This window comes from Saccopteryx bilineata, chromosome 6 (assembly GCF_036850765.1).
Source record: "Saccopteryx bilineata isolate mSacBil1 chromosome 6, mSacBil1_pri_phased_curated, whole genome shotgun sequence".
In the NCBI taxonomy this organism is placed as follows: Eukaryota; Metazoa; Chordata; class Mammalia; order Chiroptera; family Emballonuridae; genus Saccopteryx; species Saccopteryx bilineata.
Window position 1 is genome coordinate 204,551,992 of NC_089495.1, and position 20,765 is coordinate 204,572,756.

Consider the following 20,765-nt stretch of genomic DNA (forward strand, 5'->3'; position numbering starts at 1 on the left):
CACGAGCCGGTCAGCAAGGCGCATGCGTCCCTACCCTGCAGGCCCAAGAGGGGCGACCTTCACCTTAGGCCTGAAGGCGGCTCCGGGATGGGATGAAGATGCGCATGTGGGTGGCAGGAGAGCCCCGTCCCTCGGCCCTGCCGTCCAGGGAGGACCGGGGCATGGCTGACCATCACCTCCCCACCCACCAGCTCCAGTCGGGGACCAGGGTTTTGCCCTTGTCCCTGACCTCCAAAGGAAGGCAATCAGACAGGGAATTTGGAAGGGAGATAACTCATCAAGGACCCTGCCTGCTCCACAGAGCATCAAATCAGCTGAGAAATAACAATTGTGTCACCAAAATGAACTCTGTGTGTGCGGCCAACGGCCAAGCAGAGTGGCCCCCGGAGCTCCACAGGCCTGCCTAGCTGGGAGCCCAGCCTGAACCCGTGCTCGGAGGGCCCTGGCCGCAGCAGCCGGAGCGCCCCAGGCCTCCTGCGTCCCCACCTCCGCCCCATCCACTTGCCCTGCGGGAGCCAGCCCCCTGGTTACCACAGAGATGGGCATCCTGAAGGAGCAGCACGGCCAACTTTCCCAGCGGGGCTGCGGCGAGGACCGCGGAACGCTGGGGTGCTGCTGCCCCCTAGTGGAGAGGAGAGGGAGGGCCCGGGTTGTGGGAAAGGCAGAACCTGGCAACTGGCCAGTTCTCAAGAGGACCCTGGGCCTGAAAGGTCCCTCTGGTTCCTCAGGCGGCCAGACCAAGGCCGGTGGGTTTGCCAAAACCCAGAGCAAGAGGACAGGGCTGGACTTCTGGGCCCACCCCACCTCCTTCCCCACTCCCTCAACCAATCTCCTTGTGTTTCTTTACCCCCCCCCCCCCAGGGGAGGCCCTCTGGAGGTGCGTGTGTGTGTGTGTGTGTGTGTGTGTGTGTGTGTGTGTGTAGGGGGGTCACCTGGAACATGGGCTTTAAAGTCTGGCACTGCTTCTAAAGACCTGTGTGACCTTGGGCAAGTGGGTTCACCTCTCTGGACCTCGTGACTTAACTGGGAACATGGGGGTCCTAAGAGCCTGTCCAGTTTGAAAAAAAAATCTGATCAGTTGACATCAGCCTTTGATAGCGGTCCCTGAGAAGGTTCTTGATCTGTGAGTTACTGCGGGAAATAGCTCATGGAGCCTTGGGTGCTGCTCACAGGCCCAGAGCCCGTGGATTTATAAGTGGGTCTCAGTTCATCCATCTCCAGGAGGGGAAATTGTTCCATTGCACCCTAGAGCAATTTTTGTCAGCTTGTTGTTTTTTTTCCATAACAGCGATAAAACGTTCAGAGAGGACTCTTACGTATGAGTATAGGTTAACCCTACACAGTGTCTTAAAATGCTTTTGCTTTTTAAATTTTTAAGTTCCTTTATTCAGAATTTTAAAACACATGGTTCTCTGCAGAAGTACTGACTCATTTCCACATCTGAGAATCGAGGACACCTCCCCCCCCCCTCGCTCCTCAAATTCATGCCCTTCCTGGCCAGGGCCAAGTGCCCACCACCAAAGCCCAGCCCTCGGTGACCTGGTGACTAAGCAGCCTCCCCACGGATCCACATAACACGCCCGCCTCCTCTCCCTCCCACCCCCAGATCGCGGAGACCTACGCTTTCCTTCCACGCGAGGCCGTGACCCGCTTCCTGATGAGCTGCACCGAGTGTCAGAAGAGGATGCACTTTAATTCCAACGGCCTGGAGCCCAAAGGTAGGCGGGGCCGCGGCTGCGGGCAGAGGGCAGCTGAGCAGGGAGGGCCTGTCCTTTGCAGGCACAGACAGATAAGTGCATGGGGGCCCCCGGGCAGTTGTCATCGTTCCCAGAGGCCAGTGTGGGTCCATGGGGCTGCCCAGAGAGCCTCGTTCCGTTTGGTTCGGTTTTAAAGTCAGTTTCACTGAAAAAAAACCAAGGGTACCTTCCCACTGCACTTCAAGGCCCAGGCCACGTCCCCCTCTCCCACCGAGGTTCCAGACAGACGGGTCCACCGCACCCCCCACCCCACTCTCTGTCATGCCTGCCACCCAGGTCTCCCCCTCCATGCTGGCCCCGTGGGTTTGGGCTTGCTCACCCGACTGTCAGCTCTCTTGGGACAGGGGCGTAGCCCTCACAGTGTGCACCCTCCCACCCAGTACCCACACACTGGCCAGCAGTCGGTCCTTCCTAAAACCGGGAGTCTAGCGGGACCGGTTAGAACTTAAAATGCCCAGAGTGCCTGGCCTGTGGTGGCGCAATGGATAGAGTGTCGACCTGGAAGGCGGAGGTCGCCAGTTTGAACCCCTGGGCTTGCCTGGTCAAGGCACATATGGGAGTTGATGCTTCCAGCTCCTCCCCCTTCTCTCTCTCTGTCTCTGTCTCTGTCTCTGTCTCTGTCTCTCCTTCTCCTCTCTAAAATGAATAAAAAAAGAAAGAAAAAAAAAGAAACTATTGCGAGTTGATACTTCCTGTTTCTTCCTCACTTTCCTTCTCTCCTAAATAAAATAAAATAAAATAAAATGCCCAGAGCACTTGTGACCAGCCAAGGTCGGTCCCCTGGATGGACATCCGTGCTCTCCAGTTCTGCCCTCTGCAGTGTGCTGCCACAATGGCCCCCACTTGACCAGTCTGATCGTCCCAGAGGCCTCTCTGTCCACGGGAGGCTTTGGCACAGGGGAGACGGGCCAGTGCATGTGTTTCACTGGTATGATACAGCTCTGCCCTTTAGAAATGGTGCCCGGGTGGGTGACTCATCGGGGCTTCTAGGCTGCTCCTGGGCACCAGGCCTGCCAGGGTTGCTGACGTCCGTGGGTATGGTGCCCGAGGGAGTGAAGGGTGAGCCGTTTGCCCGGGTGGCACCCTCCCAGTCTGGGGAAGGGAAGAGCGCCGACGAAGCCCGAGTGGGCGGCCCTGACTGCGTGTGGGCAACTTCTGACACCAGCCGAACTCGGCAGCCCCGGGGCCTCTTCTCTGGTGGTGGCCGCCAGGCCACGCCGCTCACTTCACCAGGCGCGTTCCGGTAGCTGCTGCAGCTTGAGGGACAGGAACCGATCTCGGCAGTCCCTCGGAACTGCTGGTCGGTCGGTCGGTGTCTGGTTTAAGAGCGGGGTCTCCGGGGGCCACCCTGGGATGAGTTCAGATCCCAGCTCCACAGCTCTACCGACATGTGTCCTGAACAAGTGACTTGCTCTCTGAGTCTCAGTTTCCTCATCCGTGGAACGGGGTTGATGGTGGTAGCCGCCTCAGGGGCTGACGGGGTTTGGGAGTTAACCCCTGTGCCTGGCTCAGGACTACCGGGCAGGAGGGGTGACCTGTGGACGTTGCAGGTCCTGTGATAATGCTGGATGCTAGACCGAGGCCCCTGGCTGACCGGCTACAGCCCCTGGGGCCACGACAGCATTTGCTGGTACCCACAGATGGACCGGGGAGGGGGGCTTTCTCCTCTGCTGCATTCCCCATCCTGCCCGGATCTGGGTCCCAGGGGTGCCCACCCATCCACCTGTCCCTTCCTGTTCTGTTCAAACTGTTTCCATAGCAACGAGGGTAGTCAGATACAGAATGTGTTCACCTGGGGGCAAAGGCAAGGCCAGAGCCGGGGGTGGGGGGCGCTGCCATTTGTGGGGTGTCTGCAGGTTCCTTCTCTACTGGTGGAGGGCATTCTCACCTCCCCCACGCCTCCGAGAGGGTGGAAGGTCTCCAGGGTGGCAGTTCCTCTCCTCCTCCTCTTCCTCCCATTCTTCCTCCTCCTCCTCCTCCTCCTCCTCCTCCTCCTTCTCCTCCTCCTCCTCCTCCTCCTCTTCTTCCTCCTCCTCCTCCTCCTTCGTGGGCTTCTGCGTGGCCCGGCGGGTGATGCTGCACAGTTCAGCCTGTTTCTTCTCAGTGCTGCTACGGCCACGCCCCCATCCCAGGGAGGAGGAGGGAAGAGGGAGGAGGGAGGAAGAAAGAGGGAGGTGAGGGGGAGTGCGCACACAGCCCGGATGAAGCCGCCTAGAATATCCACCAGCTCTGTGGGCTCCGGGCTGGAGCCTCCCCTTGCAGGGGCTCGCTCCGGGCAGGACAGAGTGGGGCTGTGCCTGGGCCATCCTTGCCTGTCCTTGGGTGGAACGCCGCTTCTTTGTCCCTGCGGAAAGAGGAGGAGACACAGGGAGCAGGGTGGACAGTGTGGCCCATAGACGGGCTTGGGGTCGGGCAGGCCTGGGGGAGGGGGTGCCATCCGGTTCCCTGCCGTGTGTCCCTCAGCAGGTTAGAGGACCTCGCTGGACCTCGCCAGCTCGTGACAGCTCCTGCGAGCCTGTGAGGTGTCTGTCCTGGTTTACAGCCCCGAGCAGACGAGGCACAGAGAGGTGTCATGGTGAAATCACTTGTCCAGGGTCCCCAGGAGGCAAGAGAATTGATCTTCTCATCAGCAATTTCCTCTTGGGGCTGTTGTGAGGACGCAGCTGGTCGAGTTTAGCAACCGTGTCCTGTGGGGCCCCTGGGGCAGTGGGAACATCCTGTGTTGGGTTCCACGTGGAGCCCAGACGCCAGACCGCCGATGTCCAGGTGGTCCCATGGGGCGACACACGGTCAGTCGGGCCACCTAGGTGAGCACCCTGGGCCCACTGGCTGGCCGCTGGGCCACGGGCAGGGCTGGCTGGCTGACAGCGGCCAGTGTGTCCAAACAGGCTTCCCTATCGGCTTCCCGGGCAGAGGCGTGAGCCGCCGGGACCACCCTCACCAGCTGGCCGGCTCTCCCTTCTCCTGCACCGGCCGAGAGCCGGGAGATCCCATCTCCGCCTGCCATGACGGCCTCCCGGGAGGCGGTCAGCGGCACCCATCGCTTTGCCAGGCACCCTGCCTTGCCGGCCATTCCCCTCCCTATCCCACCTGCCCACAGGGACCTCAAGCCTGCATCCGACCCCAGAGGCAGGCCCCGGGTTCCTGCCCCAGGATGGTGGCGCAGGAGGGGGACAGGGAACAGGATGGAGACTTCTCCAGGGGCTCCTGGGAGAACGCCTCGCTTCCTGGCCGAGGATTCAGAAGAAAGCAAGGAAGCCGAGCGGCCTCCTCTGCTCAGTGGTTCGTCCCCCGGCAGAGAGTGTGTGTGTGTGTGTGGGGGGGTGGACCGTCCCCAGGCTTCCCCAGCGCCAGGAGCACAGACAAAGGAGGCGCTGAGGCTCAGGAAGTCCGAAGACGGGAAACGCCAGCCCCCCCCCCACCGCGACGCCACGCTCGTCCCCCACCAGCTGGCCCCCGAGCCAGCCCAGGTGGGGAGGGGACAGAGAACGGAGACGGGTGGGCCTTCCTCGGGTCGGACCAGCCCCAGCTCCGGGGAGAGGGGCCGCCGGGGGCACATTCCTGTTCTCTCTGACGGACACAGTGTGGTTGGTATGTCTGCAGCCTGGGAGCCCCCAGAGGGCGATGCCTGTTACCTAGAGAGCTCGCCTCCTCCAGGAAGGAGGCGTCCACCAGATGGAGGCGGCTTTGTGACCAGCTAGGCCCGGACTCCTCTGTGTGGCCTCCAAGCCCCTCATGCCCAGCTCCTCCAGCAGACCCCTCGTCCCCTTCCGGCCGGTTCTTTTTTTTTTTTTTTTTTTTTTGTATTTTCCTGAAGCTGGAAACGGTGAGGCAGTCAGACAGACTCCCGCATGCGCCCAACCGGGATCCACCCGGCACGCCCACCAGGGGGCGATGCTCTGCCCATCTGGGGCATTGCTCTGTTGTAACCAGAGCCATTCTAGCGCCTGAGGCAGAGGCCACAGAGCCATCCTCAGCGCCCGGGCCAACTTTGCTCTAATGGAGCCTTGGCTGCGGGAGGGGAAGAGAGAGACAGAGAGGAAGGAGAGGGGGAGGGGTGGAGAAGCAGATGGGTGCTTCTCCTGTGTGCCCTGGCTGGGAATTGAACCCAGGACTCCTGCACGCCAGGCCGACGCTCTACCACTGAGCCAACCGGCCAGGGCTTCCGGCCAGTTCTGTTGCCCCTGCAGAGGCTCTGTGCTGACCTGCTTGCTGACCTGTCCTCTCCTGGCTCTCGTCCTCACTTGCTGGCGAGCTTGCACAGTCTCTCCACGTGCCACTGGCTTTTCCGTGAGGGGGGTGTTAATACTTGCCCCCACCACGGGGACTTCCCGGGAGCACGAAGCAGAAGGGTCCGTGTGGAGCTTCTGGACAGGGCTCAGGAGCTGTCAGCTGAGCGACGGAACACAAGACCCCCTCTGCACGGGGCTGCCTGGAGCTCTTCCCACTCTGAGCTCTCGTGGGTTCATCACCAGTCCCTGCTGAGTGCAGGGACTGTCCCTACAGGGGCCCCACCTTCCCCACCCTGAGCCTGCACGCAGCAGTCAGTGCTCCTTGAAGACTTACTGATCCGCTGACTGACTTCCCTCCTACAGAGGTTTTTTCGTCACCTTCTGTTGTTATTATATTTTTAAGTGAGAGGAAGGAAGATAGTGATACAGATTCCCACATGTGCCCTGACTGGGATTCACCCGGCAACCCTTGTCTGGAGCTGATGCTTGAATCAACCAAGCTATTTTTAGTGCCTGAGGCGGACACACTGGGACCAACCCAGCTATCCTTAGTGCCTGGGGTCACACTCAAACTAATTGAGCCACTGACTGTGGGAAGGGAAAAGATAAAGAAGGGAGAAAGAAGCAGTTGCTCACTTCTCCTGTGTGCCCAGACTGAGAATCGAACCTGAGACAGCCATTCACCAGGCTGATGATGCTCTATCCACTGAGCCAAATGGCCAGAGCCTACCTTCTGATTTTTTATTTCCAAATCCAAGATCCATGACGGTCTGGCTGGTCTCAGGATTCCTCTGTGCCAGGCCTTCATCTCTTTCTCTCTTTCTCTCTCACACACAAACACACACACGCACACACACATCCTTCATACCCAGCCCTGCCTGGGGCAGCTCCTGCCCCTGGCACCCAGAACCAAGGGGCTCGTCCATCCTGTAGGTGACGCTTTCGAGAAGTGCCACCCTGTGTTCCGTCGGGAGAAATGGAGGCCACCACTTAAGCTGAAAACTTGCACCAACTAATGAATGAACGCCACCGGAGTCCCGCTGCGGAGGTTGGCGCTCCGTGGCCCGTGCGGCTTGGCGCGAGCAAACCCTCTGCGTCACTGATTATTTTCAAGGTCTATAAGAACTAGGTCTTGCCTGACCTGTGGTGGCGCAGTGGATAAAGCATCGACCTGGAAATGCTGAGGTCACCGGTTCGAAACCCTGGGCTTGCCTGGTCAAGGCACATATGGGAGTTGATGCTTCCAGCTCCTCCCCCTTCTCTCTCTCTGTCTCTCCTCTCTCTCTCTGTCTCTCCTCTCTAAAATGAATAAATAAAAATAAAAATTAAAAAAAAAAGAACTAGGTCTTGAGCTGGGCTGGTTTCAGTTTTCCTTGGCAGAGAGGTGTTGAAACATTTCCCCGGGTGGCTCCTCCGCCTCTCTCACCAGCAGCCTGCCCCACTGTTTTGGTTCCGTGACCCTTGCTGGCTCCCGACTCACCAGGGCTATTGGGTTGTGTGTGGTGGCTCGAGCCCGGCCACTGTGCGCGATGATCACAGCAGGAGACCGACTGCGAGAGGTCTCAGCCAAGCCCACAGGTGCCTGTGTCCCTTGTGCATGTGTCCATCTTAGGTCACCCCCCCAGCCCGGCATCTACCAGCTCACCTGTGAGCACCTGACGCCCCCACAGGGCTCCCACTGGCCCCTGGCTCCTTACCTCTCTCCCACTACGTTGACCCTCACTGTGTGTGTGTGGTTCTCACCTCCAGCTCGGTGGGGCTCCCCCACTGCCGGGAAACCCCGCCTGCCTTTCTCCCTGCTGTGCGGTGGCTGAGTGTCTGACCTCTGTCAGCCAGCTCCCTGGTGCGTCCCCTCTCCTGGAATGTCCCCTGCCCGCCAGGGAGCCTCCCCAACAGAATGCTCCCCTCTGGAGCTGCACACTGATCTGTGAGGGGTGGACACATTGCTCAGGACATCCCAGCTTTCCCAGGCGGGGGCTCTTGCCCCCCCTCTGGGCACCAGCAGCGGCCTGAGCTGCCAGCATGCTGTGGCGGGCCCAGGCCAGGGGGGATCCCTTCTCCCGCCTCCCAAGAGCGCCAGCCCAGCCATTACAGTTTGTTTCTGGCTTTATTTATTATTTTTTTGAGAGAGAAACAGGAACATCGAGCTGCTCCTGTATGTGCCCTGACCGGGGAATTGAACCGGCCACCTTTGTGCTCCCGCCAACCGAGCCATCCGGCCAGGGCATCCCTGGCTTTATTAAAGAGACTTTCTCATAAGCCGCTGTGGCATTTCACGCAGGACATGGGTAACCGTCAGTAAAGGAGCACAGCACCCGGCGTTCGTGGTTGACCAAACACCAAGGCACTGTGACACTCGGTGAAATCTCCATTTGCGGCTCTGACCGGGGACCCGTGCGTGGGTGAGAGGGGGCCCAACTCACAGACCATGTCACCTAACAGCTTTTTGCTGGAAACCCTGTCTTTGAGGAAATGAAACGAAAGCAGCAGGACCCTGAAGACCCAGGATCCGAAAACAGGAACCGTGGCTTTTTTGAGTAACACCATCTCCATGTCGCCACTGGAATGTCTGTCTCACATACGGCATCCCACCCTGACAATTTTGGGTGGGCCAGTTCCCAACATATACCTGGGCATAGAGAGGTCAAATCCTGGCCAATGAGGAGGCAGCAAGGAGAGGTCATGAGGACACTGGGGACACATTGCCTTTTCCCCACAGCATGGAGCTTCTGTGTCAAGGGGACCAATGGGACCCTTCTGCCACCAAACCAAGAGGAATTCTCTTTAAAAAAAAATAAATAAATAAAAATAAGAGCCCTGGCCGATGGCTCAGTGGTAGAGCGTCAGCCTGGCGTGCAGGAGTCCCGGGTTCGATTCCCAGCCAGGGCACACAGGAGAAGCGCCCATCTGCTTCTCCACCCCTCCCCCTCTGCTTCCTCTCTGTCTCTCTCTTCCCCTCCCGCAGCCAAGGCTCCACTGGAGCAAAGTTGGCCCGGGCGCTGAGGATGGCTCTGTGGCCTCTGCCTCAGGCACTAGAATGGCTCTGGTTGCAACAGAGCAACGCCCCAGATGGGCAGAGCATTGCCCCCTGGTGGGCGTGCCAGGTGGATCCCGGTTGGGCGCGCATGCGGGAGTCTGTCTGACTGCTTCCCCGTTTCCAACTTCAGAAAAATACAAAAAAAAAAAAAAAGTGCGGTTCATTTCAAGGCAGTTTCTGAAACATTCTACATTAGTGACATTTACTTCCTCAAAGAACAAAGATCCACCTCAAAGCACACAAAAACTGTGTATGTGACCACATAGCTTTGAAAAGCTAAACAAAGTTCTTTGCTTCTATAAGATTTGGTAGGAAATGTCGTTGAGGCTGTGTTGTCAGCAGATGTATGTGCTGCTGCTCAAAGTGGCGCCCCGTCCCCGGGCCCCATCTGCCTGGACCCCACTCTCTGCAGGGCTGTCTCTGTCCTCACCAAGGAGGAACTTCCCTCCTCCCCTGGAGCGGTTTTCTCACCCTGTTCGCAGGGACTTTTTCCTTGTCCTGGTAAAAAAACATTTATAATGTAAACCTTGCTTCTTTTTTTTAAAAGTGAAAGGAGGGGAGATAGACTCCCACATGTGCCCCCACCGGGATCTACCCAGCAACCCCTATCTTGGGCCGATTCTCAGACCAAGGGAGCTATCCTCAGTGCCCAGGGCCGATTATTGAACCAGTTGAGCCCCTGGCTGCAGGAGGGGAAGAGAGAGAAGGAGCAGAAGGAGGGAAGAGAAGCAGACGGTCTCTTCTGTGTGCCCTGACCAGGAATCAAACCTGGGACTTCTGCACACTAGGCCAACGCTCTATCCACTGGGCCAACCAGCCAGGGCCAAGCATTGCCATTTTAATAATTTATTTATTTATTTATTTATTTATTTATTTATTTTTTACAGAGACAGAGAGAGAGTCAGAGAGAGGGATAGACAGGGACAGAGAGATGAGAAGCATCAATCATTAGTTTTTCGTTGCACATTGTGACACCTTAGTTGTTCATTGATTGCTTTCTCATATGTGTCTTGACCACGGGCCTTCAGCAGACCGAGTAACCCCTTGCTGGAGCCAGCGACCTTGGGTCCAAGCTGGTGAGCTTTTGCTCAAACCAGATGAGCCCATGCTCAAGCTGGCAACCTCGGGGTCTCGAACCTGGGTCCTCGGCATCCCAGTCCGACGCTCTATCCACTGCGCCACCACCTGGTCAGGCCATTTTAATAATTTTAAGTGCACAATTCAGTGGCGTGACTTATATTCACGTCGTTGAACAACTACCACCGCTATCTGTTTCCAAAACCTTTTCGTCCCCCTACACAGAAACCTGTACCCACGAAGCAGTAACTTCCCATCCCTAAGCACCTCCCTTCTACTTCCTTTCTCTGTGAATGTGTCTGTGGTCAGTATTCCACCTCAGTGGGATCACACAGTATTTGCCCTTTTGTGTCTGGCTTCTCTCACTCAGCATAGTTTTTTCAAGGTTGCGGGGGGGGGGGGCTTCCAGCCTGGGCTCCGGGGCTTAAGCGGCAGGTCTGACACGTCACCGTCACCTCGGACACCGTGGCTGTGGATCCCTCCACCTCGGCCGCACCACGTGCTTCCCCTTCCGCCCGTCTTGGGCGCGGTGGTGACGGTGGAGGGCAGGCTTCGGCTAGCCCAGGAGTTGCGCGCACACTCGAGTCCCAGCTCCCTGACAGGACGAGGCATCAGGGAGAACTTGGGTTCAAAGGCCCGGGAGTCCTGGAGGCAGGAGGAGGGGCCCCGAGAACAGGCCACCCAAGACTGTTTCCCCAGGTAGAGAGGCATAGCAGGGGCCAGTGACTAAGGGACTAAATAGGAGGGGGTCCCCGCAAGGAGGATATCGGGGGTTTCGAGCTTGGCCGTAGCAGAAGACATCTGAAGGGGAAGTTGGAATGGGGGAGGGGTGACAGGCTCCCTTCTAATCATGCCCCCTTCCCCATCTTCCTTGACTTCCTCCTGTGCCTGCCGTTTCCACCTGCCCCGTGTGTGGCCCGCAGTGGTACCCAAGATGCAGAACCGTTGACCCGGCTGCGTCCACGGCAATGGCCTCCACGGAAGCCTTTGTTGCTGGGCCGGAGATTTTTCAGAGTTACCGAATATCCCTCCCCTTGGATCCATTTCTTGGAACCTGTTCTAAAAAAAAAAAAAAAGAAAGGAAACGATCATAAATTTAGACCGATGTCCACACACAGACATGTTCCGAGCAGTGTTGTTTATAATCGCCAATGGGAGGCAACATCCATAGCCGTTCATAAAGGAACGACTTCAGTAAACTCAGGTAAAGATAGTGCACAGCTATAAAAATTATGTCTGTGAAGGAAAACAGGATTTTTAGTGGTGAAGGAAATGCCTGGGACAGAACGTTATGGAAAAAAAATTTTTTTTTTCTTTTAAGCAGGCTATATAATTTTCTGTATTCGTTATGATATCAAGGACATAAAGAAGAGAAATCCCCGGGGGGAAAAAATAAACAGAAGCATATGCCAAGCTGCGTAGTGCAGCTAGAGGTGGTTTTTTTTTTTTCTCCTTTCTATCTTTTCATACTCTGCACATGCTCTCCAAAAGGAGCACACATTACTTTGATCTTGAGGACAAACAAAGCAATAAATGGGAAGCACCATATCCCACGTGATTAGGGAGGAACCAGAATTTCAGGGGTGGGGGCCCAGAGCTGTGAGCCATATGGTACCTCAGGGTGCCATTTGGGGGGGTGGCTGTGGGTGTAGGAGGTGGGTGGGGTGCGGGTGGCATGTGTGCACCAGGAAGAGAGCTGGCTTAGCTTGGGGCTGGAAACGTAAGTGCCTTCAAGGCCCCGGCCAGTATTGGAACTGAGAGAAAGTGCAGGACAGTAGGGAGCGGTGAGGACTGTGGCAAAAGGGGGGAGCTCACATCTGCTGCAGGAAGTGGCTGCCGCACGGACACCGTGGCTGTTTGCCGTGTGGGGCTGCAGGCCCTAGGTGGCCAGACCTTCCATTCTTTAAAGCCAACGCTCTTGATTTTTTTTTTTTTAATGTGAACATTCTTGTGAAACACTGGCACTTAATTGAACGATATTTTCGGTGCCGTGCCATCCACACTGATGGGCCAGATGTGGTGGGTCAGCTGCCCCCTAGTGACCTCCGGCCTGTTCTTTGCTCCTCTTAGGCTCTGGTGAGCTGGCCACGCGGGCGGCAGGGTGTGCCCTGCTGGTGGCCCACCGCACGCACTCGCTGAAAGGGGTTCTCTTTGTTCTTTCCGCCAGAAAACGAGCCTCCCTCTCCTCTGGTGTCCGGGATCATCGACTACAACATGCCCCTCACCTCCACGTACCTGAAGCAGATGAAGTTGCGCGTGATGAATTCCCAGGAGCAGGTAAGGCCTCCCCCCGCCCCCGCCCCCCTGTCTCCCCCACCTGGAGGCGTCCTAACTTGCCTGGATGTGGTTGATCCTTACTGCGATGTGGGGCTACAGCCTGTGTCAACACACCCGGAATCAAAGAGGCCCTTATCTGGTTATCTGGGCCGTGCAGTCGGGGCCGGGAAAGAATGTGTTTCTCGTTAAAGGGTCTGCTGGGTCTTCAGGGGAACCTGGGGAGCTCAGGCTTCACAGAAACTTTCCCCAAGGGCAGGGGCCGCGAGGGGGCGGGGCGGGGGAGGAAAGAGCCGCAGACCTCGCTCTTGGGTGGTGCCTGTCTCTGCTCTGCCCTTTGTCTACTCCATCACTCACCTCCTTTCCCCAGGGGGACGGGAGGGGAGGGGCCCTGGCGGCCAGCCCGTGGCCTCTGTCACTCTGGGGGCCCAGACAGGCTGGGAGGATGGGCCTTGGCCAGTGGCCCACGTAAGATAAGGCCCCTGGCTGTCCGAGACTCCCCAGTTGTGGGCTGCCAAGGGCTGTCAGGCACGGTGGAGACAGGCTATTTAGAGAAAACCGCCCCTGCCGGCCTCCCCCGCACAGCACAGTGCACCTCAAAGCAAGTAGCCAGACTGTCCTTCAGAGGAGAGAACAAGTGGGGGGGCCGGCCACCTCCTTCCTCCGCCACGGCCTAAAAGCGGGTGACCGTCTCCCACTTCCAGCCTCAGTGTTCTCGTCCGTCGTGACATCTGAGGCCACTAGATCTGTCCCCGCGGCCTGACCGAGGGAATGGGTTCTTTCACTGAAAGTCTGACTTCTGTGGATGTGTGCTGTCTCGCTTACCACCGGTCGGTCTCCTTGACAACCTGAGTGCGTGTTGTCATGGGGGGGGGGATGGCTCCAAGGCCAGCTCCAAGGTGAGGTAGCAGGGTGTGCTCGGGTAGCACTGGGGACGGTGGCACCCCATTTGAGGATTTGAGCTGGTTGGCGTGGACATACCAAGTTTGCACTCCCCTAAGGAGGAGGGATGGTGTGCCCACCGGGACCAGCCCCCAAAGGTTGAACGAAGCAAGCTTTGCTCTGCGTGGTAGAGCTGTTGGCGACTCTGGGTCCCGGCGGGCGAGAGAGTCTGTTCTGTGATGGTTGTTGCGTCTTTAAGACACATCGAGGGATCAAAGACGGTGTCCAGTGGGAAAGTGAGGTTCCGTACTCACCATGGCCGAGTCGTCTCTCTCCAGGAATGTCAGTAATCGGGGTGGTCAGAGCTGTAGCATCTAAACACTGCCGAGCAGGGTCAGCGCGAGAGCCTCTCTCCTGTGACCATCCACCCCGTCACAGGCACCTGGCCTCCCACACACTCTTACCGCCATTCCCATCGTCACCGTGAGGAGTGAGGCCCAGGGTCACTCGGACAGCCCGGAGTGCAGCCGCAGCTCGTTGTTTCGTACAGAGCGGCACGAGACCCAGGTTCTGGCTGCAGAACCAGTGGCAGTCGGGACAGTCTGCCCGTGACCCCGCATTCAGGGGTCCTGTTCTATTTCGTTCGGTTTATACAGATTCTCGCTGTCTGTGGGGGGTTGAAGCTATAGGCTACGTGCGTTCACAAGGATTCAGACATTCAGCAAATGTTCATGGAGCCCTACTCTGTCAGCTGGGGATGGGCAAAGACAGCGAGAGAGAAAAAATCACACACGGATACTCGGCTCGTAGCCATGAACAGTTGAGGGAGAGGGTACCCAGCCATCCTGGGGCAGCGGTGACAGATGCCACACGCAGTGGGCCACGCGGGGCTGTGAGTCCTTAGATGGGGGCGGGGTGGACAGAGGCTGGGGTCAGCAAAGGTTTGCTTCGGAAAGGGACCTTTGAACTGAGGTCACAATCTGAAAGGAACAGAGCTCCAGGCTGAGGGAACAGCTCCTGCAAGGACCCCGTGGCTCAAGGGAGGATGGCGCCCATGAGAATCCGGGAGGATGGTGTGACTGGCGCAGACACGGTGGGGAGCTATAACGCTAAGCAGAGAGGGGAGCGCATAGCGTTTGGCCTTTGATGGGCATCTGTCTGTGAGTGAACGGAAGTTCACCAAGCAAGATGGATACATCGCCCCGGTAAGGTTTGAGCTACTCCCAAGAAAGGGAGGACATCTGTCTGCAAGGGGGCTCTGAGGGTCCAGTGGGGGCTGAGGCCGAGACTGGGGTGGCCCCTGCTTTAGCGTGGCGCCGGCTGTGTCTTCCTTGCCTTCATCCATAGCTCCCCAGACGGAGGCCCCTTGGAGGTAGCCAGCTTTCTCCTGCGTGCTGCAGGAGGTGGGGGGGGCAGGTGCGCCCCCCACACCTGGCAGGAGACGCAGCTCCCGGCCTCGTGCCGAGGGCCTCTCATCCGTCAGCCTCCAGTGTGCCGTGCGCCACAATGAGCTCTCAAGGCCTCCGCCTCTCAGACACAAGCATTATCCCTCTTTTATAGCCAGAAACGTGGGAAAACAAAAAGTCACATTGGCTGCCGGGTTATTTATCTACGGCAGCAAGGAAGGGCCAAGGACCCCACGTCTTTGCTCCTTCAGCTTGTAAAAATATATACATTTGAATTAGTGGCTTTTCTTCTCCTATAGCAAAGCCAGAGCTGGGCTCCCCTTGGGGTGGGTGGGTGGGTGGGTGAGTGGCCCCCTATTCAAACACAGCCACGGGGTTGGCTCCACCGCTTTTGAATCTCACGTCTTGAGATCGGGCTTCCCTGCTGGTCACTCTGCCCATGACATGCAGAGGACACCGGTCGTGTCTGCAAATCACCTGTGCGGGCTACGAGGGAAATAAATCTAAACTCACTGGGAGCCGGGATAAGTGATACTTTATTAACGCCGGACAAAGCTCTACATCTAAAAACTTTGAGTGAGAAAGAAATCCCAATGACTCAGTATTTTCCCCCCAGCAGTAGGTGTCCAGGAGCCAAACAGCAAGGTGGGAAGAACGTGTGTCCTCACTCTGCCTCGAGCAGACGGGAACAGGTGGTGGGGTCTCCTCATGAAATGGATGGAATCACAGCGCTTCTTGTCCAGCCCAGACACTTCGGATAGATTCCGAGGCTGGGAGGTGGGTTCTTCCGCACGGGCGGGGGGGGGGGGTCGTGGGTGATATGAAAATCCGATGGCGATAGTCGGCACCTGAGTGTGCAGGATGTTTGGGGGTCAGACTCCACCCTTGCAGGACCCCCCATGTGAAGACACAAACCGCAGGGGCTGTCATCACGAAGGCCACGTTGAGCTGAGGGTAGCTGAGTGTAGCCTGAGATGATCTTTTTTTGTTTTATTTTTTGGCCTTACTCGGGAAAACTCTCATAAAGACACAAAACTGAAATCACCTTCAGTTGTACCGACGAGGAATGCATTTTCTTGTAGGGGGGCCGGGGAGGAAGGTTCCATGCCTGTGGACTGACACGGCGAGGGCCCGGGCTGGCCCGTGAGCGCCCCCCCCCCCCAGCAGCCGGCCTCTCAGCGCCTGTCCAGGGCTGGGTGCAGGGTACCCCAAGAAGCACGCTGGGGCTCTTCCTCATGCGCTGCTGCTTTTGTTTGCTGTCTCATTTGGGTTTTTTCCCCAATACTTAAAAAAAATTTTTTTTTCCATTACACCAGTCACACACAGCCTCAGGAGAAAAATCAGTAGTCAAAAAGCGAAAGTGGTCCTGGGGGGATAGCTTGGTTGGTTAGAGCACCGTCCGGAAGCACAGAGGTTGCCGGTTCGATCCCCGGTCAGGGCACATACAGGAACAGCGCAATGTTCCTCTTTCTCTCTCCTTTCATCTTTAAAATAAATAAAATAAACTTAAAAAAAAAAAAAAGTGCGGTGATCAAGATCACCGTCACCCCACCATTCAGATCACAGAATATTTTGGTCTCCACCCTTCTAGACTGTTGAAATAGAAAGGGGATTACCCTGGATTTATTATTTTGCAGCCTGCTTTGTTTTTCTGGTGCTGATTTGCCATGTAGTTTGGAGTCTTTCTCTGCCCTTTGGGCCTTGATGTTTCCACCTACCAAATAAGCTGGTTATACTCCTCTCCCATCAGGCACTGACCCTTCTGTCCATACCCACCCATCTATCCACCTGTCCACCCACTGGGCACCTGAGCCGGGTGCCAAGCAGACGGGTGAACAGAGCCAGGTGGCCGCCCTGCCGGCTCTCCCAGCTCAACGACAGAGACAAGGAGAAGCGGTGGCACTCGGGTCTGTGGGAAGGGCTTAGAGGAGGGACAGAGCGATCGGTGCCGGTTCAGGCAGGTGGGCCACTGACCACTGAGGGGGCCCCTGTTCTGCGTCCGCACTTGACACGCTGTGCCCTTTGCCCTCGCGGCTCTGCGGGGTCACGTTATTACCCTCACCGCACCGATGCCTGCGCTGACAGGCTCCCAAAGGGTCAGCGCTTGCTAGAGGTCACACAGCCACTAACAGGAACCGGAAACTCAGACCTCTTCCATCCCCGAACCCGAACCCGTGCACCTGCCAGGGCCCCAAGCCCTGCGTCTCCCCACACTTCCCATAGATAAGGATGTGCCCAGGAGGATCGAGGATTGCCCGTGGCGCGGGTGGAGGGAAACCTTGGCTGAGATGCTGACAGCGCAGGCTTTTGTTCGGCCTGGGAACCGGGACCGCCTGGAATGGACGAAAACCTGGGGAAACACCGGGGGAGGAATTTGGCGGGCGGTGGGGGTGGGGCCGGGGCGAGGGGGCGGTATCTCCCCTACCTTGCGGAGGCTCGTAGGTAATCTGATATCCACGTTATGGGTGACGTTATCCTGATCGGTCCTGAGATCCCAGTGCTTGAACCCCCTGTAGAAATCAGATCCAGATCCGGAAGGGGGTTGAGAGAGAGAGAGAGAGAGAGAGAGAGAGCAATCATCCGTGTTCCTTCCGGGACACACTTTCATCTCATGGGGTGGAGGCTGGGACGCCCCGAAGGTTCAGCCACCTTCCCAAGGCACCCCACCGGCTGGCCCGGGTTTTTTGGTTTTTGTTTTTTGTTTTTGTTTTGTTTGTTTGCACACTTCTCCCTCCACCCCCACTCCTGGCTCTGCCCCGGAGTGGGAGAGGGCTGTCAGCACCTTCCTCGGCCTCCCTTCTCTCCAGTTCTTGGAGCAGCGCTAATGTCCCGCTAATGGTTTTAATGGTTCTCTCAGCTGCGTGTGAAGTGGTTCGCCGCTCCATTGTTTAAGCCCACGTGATGGAGGCTCTTACTTGCTTCCATTAACCTCTGCCTCCCTCTCCTCTGCCGCGTGCTCTGGGCCAGGCCCGCCCGGAGCTTTCCTCTGCTCCTGAAGGGTAGTAGTGGAGGAAGGGCAGGACTCCCCCCTACCTGGACACACACACTGCCCAGGGGCCCTGGGGTGGCCAGAGGACTGGCCCTCCCGCCCCTTCCAGGGGGGCCAGTGTGGGAAGGCCCTGTCCTCAGCCAGGATTCCAGCCCGCCCACCGGGCCCAGACCCTGGACTCGGGCTGTTCCTGTTCCTGGAGTCGCCACAGTTTCACCAGCTACCAGCTGTGTGACTTTGGGCGAATCCCTGTGCCTCTCTGTGCTGCTTTTTCCTCATCCGTTCCTGGAGAGGAATAACAATACACCTTCCTCCTCGAGTCGTTTTAAGATTTAAATGACACAAAGCAAGCTCAAGTGCTGAGAACAGTGCCAGGCACATTAGGAGCGCGGACGAAGTTTTCCTGACCTCCGCAGTAGCATCATTACGCAACTTCTGTTTAATGGATTCAGCCAATGCCCTTGTCCAAGAAGCCGGAGCCGTAAAGAGGAAGCAGGCAGTGTGGTGGCTCTGAAAGCGCTCTCCTTAGCAGAGAGGACAAGACAGCGGCCGCAGACTAGAACCCAGGACAGGAAACAGATGCAAGAAGGGGCCGGGGGCCTGCTGGCTGGTCAGGGGCCGGGGGCCTGCTGGCTGGTCCAGGGGACGTGCACTTACTTCAGACGAGATTTGATTGAACAGTCAGAGAGGGTCCAGGGGAGGGAAGCTGAGAGGCACCAGCTCCACCGGGAGGACCAGGCCTGGGGAAGGAGGAGAGAGAGAGAGGAAGAAGAAAGAGGAAGAGGAGGAGGAGGAGACAGAGCATGGGCCTTTCTTGGAAGTGAGGCTGCGAAACAGCCCCTCCGTCAGCACCGGGGGCCAGGCAAGGATTCGGCAGGGAACGCACAAGGCTGAGTGGGTCTTTCTTAGTCTCCCATCTCTCCAAGGGGAGAAGAAAACAAGCCCGCCCTGAGGAGCTTGGCACATCCACTTCATTTCTGACCGTGGTAAAATATACGTAAGATAAAGTTAGTCATTTAAACTATTTTAAAAAAATATTTTATTGATTGATTTTTTTAGTGAGCAAAGAGAGAGAGAGAGAGAGAGAGAGAGAGAGAGAGACAGGAACATCAACTGTTCCTGTAGGTGTCCTGACCGGGGATTGAACTGGCAACCTCTGCGCCTTGGGGCGGTGCTCTAACTGGCTGAGCTGTCCAGCCAGGGCTTAACCATTTTAAATGGACAATTCAGTGGCGTTGAGTACATTCACAATGTTGTGGAACCGTGACCACTATCTCTTTCTAAATTTTTTTCATGACCCCGAATAGAAACTCTGTAGCCCTTAGGCAGTAATTCCCCGTTTTCCCTTTTCCCGGCCCCTGGTAACCACAGTTTGACTTCCTGTCTCTATAAACTTGACTATCTGGGTACCTCCTATAAGTGGAATTATATATTTGTCCTTTTGTGTCTGGCTTATTTCCCTTCATGTTTCCAAGGTTCATCTGTGTTGTAGCATGTGACAGAACCACACTGTTTGCTCGGCTGGATCCTGTTCCATTGTATGGCTATCTCCCATTGTGTTTATCCACTCATTCATTGACAGATATGTGGGTTGTTACCATTTTTTGGCTAACCACGTTCGCTTTTTTTTTTTTTTATCAGTATCTTTTGGACCAGGTTGTGGAACAGGGAGGGACTTAAAGCAAGGTTCTGTTTCTTCTCCCACTGAGTCCTTAACCCTTCTTTGTGGCTTTTTTTTTTTTTTTAAATGAACATTCTCAAACTCCCTCCTGCTCAAAAGAGCCCCAAGAAAATGGGTGGGACCAAAGGAGAAACCCAGTTACAGTGAGAGCCTGTCACTTTACTTGAGCACTGAGGACCGGACTCACAGGACTCTTACCTGTGGAGAGACACCTTGCCACAGTGCTGACTCTGACACCCAGATTTTTAGCACTTGTTAGCAACAATGATGTCGTCCTTCCCCGTCCTCAGGCTGACCTGCAGCTCAGGCAAGGTGTAAGCTCAGGGAAGAAATCGCAGGATGGAAACTGCCACGTCCCCTGCTTTGGCTTAGTGTGTATAAAAGCCTTGATGGTCTTTGAAGAAAACAGAGGTTCTGGTGTGTATCTTTAAAATTAAAGAGTAGCCTGACCTGTGGTGGCTCAGTGGATAAGGCGTCAACCTGGAAACACTGAGGTCGCCGGTTCAAAACCCTGGGCTTGCCTGGTCAAGGCACATATGGGAGTTGATGCTTCCAGCTCCTCCTCCCTTCTCTCTCTCTCTCCCTCTCTCTTCTCTCTCTCCTCTCTAAAAATGAATAAATTTAAAAAAATTTTAAAAAATAAAATTAAAGAGTAACTTCATAGAATAGAAATAGAACTTCTAAACCACTAAAGAAAATAAAAGAAACAAAGAGAAACCAATCAGCTCAGCAAGAGTAATTAAATGGAGAAATAAGAGAAACAACCAAGAGATATAATAAGTAGAAAACATAAGTAAGCTAACAGGAACAAGACCAAACACTAGTAAATCACAATAAATGTAAATGGGTTATATTTCACTAGAGTAAAAAATACTCAGATTAAAAAAAAAATTTATTGATTGATTTTAGAGAGAGAGAGAAAAACTTTGATCTATTCCTGTATGAGTCATGACTGGGATTTGAACTGGCAATTTCTGAATATCAGGACGATGCTCCAACCAACTGACCCACCCAGTCAGGGCCAGATGGGTTTTTTTAATGGCAAAATCTATTTGGTATTTATAAAAAAAAATTTTTTTAATGACACAAAAAGAAAACAAAAGAAAAGGAGGAGAGTGTTATTAATGTTAAACAAGTACATGGTCAAGGCAAGGAAAGGCATTAAATAGGGCGAAGAGAGATATCGTATGTTGATCAAAGGCATAATTTTCCAGAAAGATTTCAGGTCCTCTTGACCTTGGAGGTCTGGCCTTTGGGGAGGCTGAGGAGGTTGGGTGGCCCTGTTGAACATAAAGAACACTTTTAGGCTTCACCATGGAAAAGCAGCATCTCTCTTTCTCAGCCCTCGCCTCAGCATCTTCCCCATCATCCCTCTCTTCACCTTCTGTAATCTTTGCTGCCGTCTTGCTGTCGTTTCTTCTCTGGACTAG

The 20,765-nt window shown here is 55.8% G+C and overlaps 1 protein-coding gene and 1 long non-coding RNA gene across 2 annotated transcripts in view; one reads left to right on the forward strand and one right to left on the reverse strand.

The window, feature by feature from the left end:
• Positions 1 to 20,765, forward strand: part of NOL4L (nucleolar protein 4 like) — a 130,627-nt gene that overhangs the window by 55,359 nt on the left and 54,503 nt on the right. Inside the window, exons 3-4 of the mRNA XM_066234255.1 lie at positions 1,607 to 1,718; positions 12,271 to 12,380. Coding sequence (XP_066090352.1) covers positions 1,607 to 1,718; positions 12,271 to 12,380 — 222 coding nt within the window. The remainder of the gene's footprint in view (positions 1 to 1,606; positions 1,719 to 12,270; positions 12,381 to 20,765) is intronic.
• LOC136308769 (uncharacterized) lies at positions 15,529 to 17,008 on the reverse strand. Its single transcript, XR_010726174.1, has 3 exons — positions 16,473 to 17,008; positions 16,282 to 16,379; positions 15,529 to 16,149 (listed from the first exon to the last, which is right to left on the reverse strand). It is a non-coding gene; the product is annotated as an uncharacterized lncRNA (long non-coding RNA).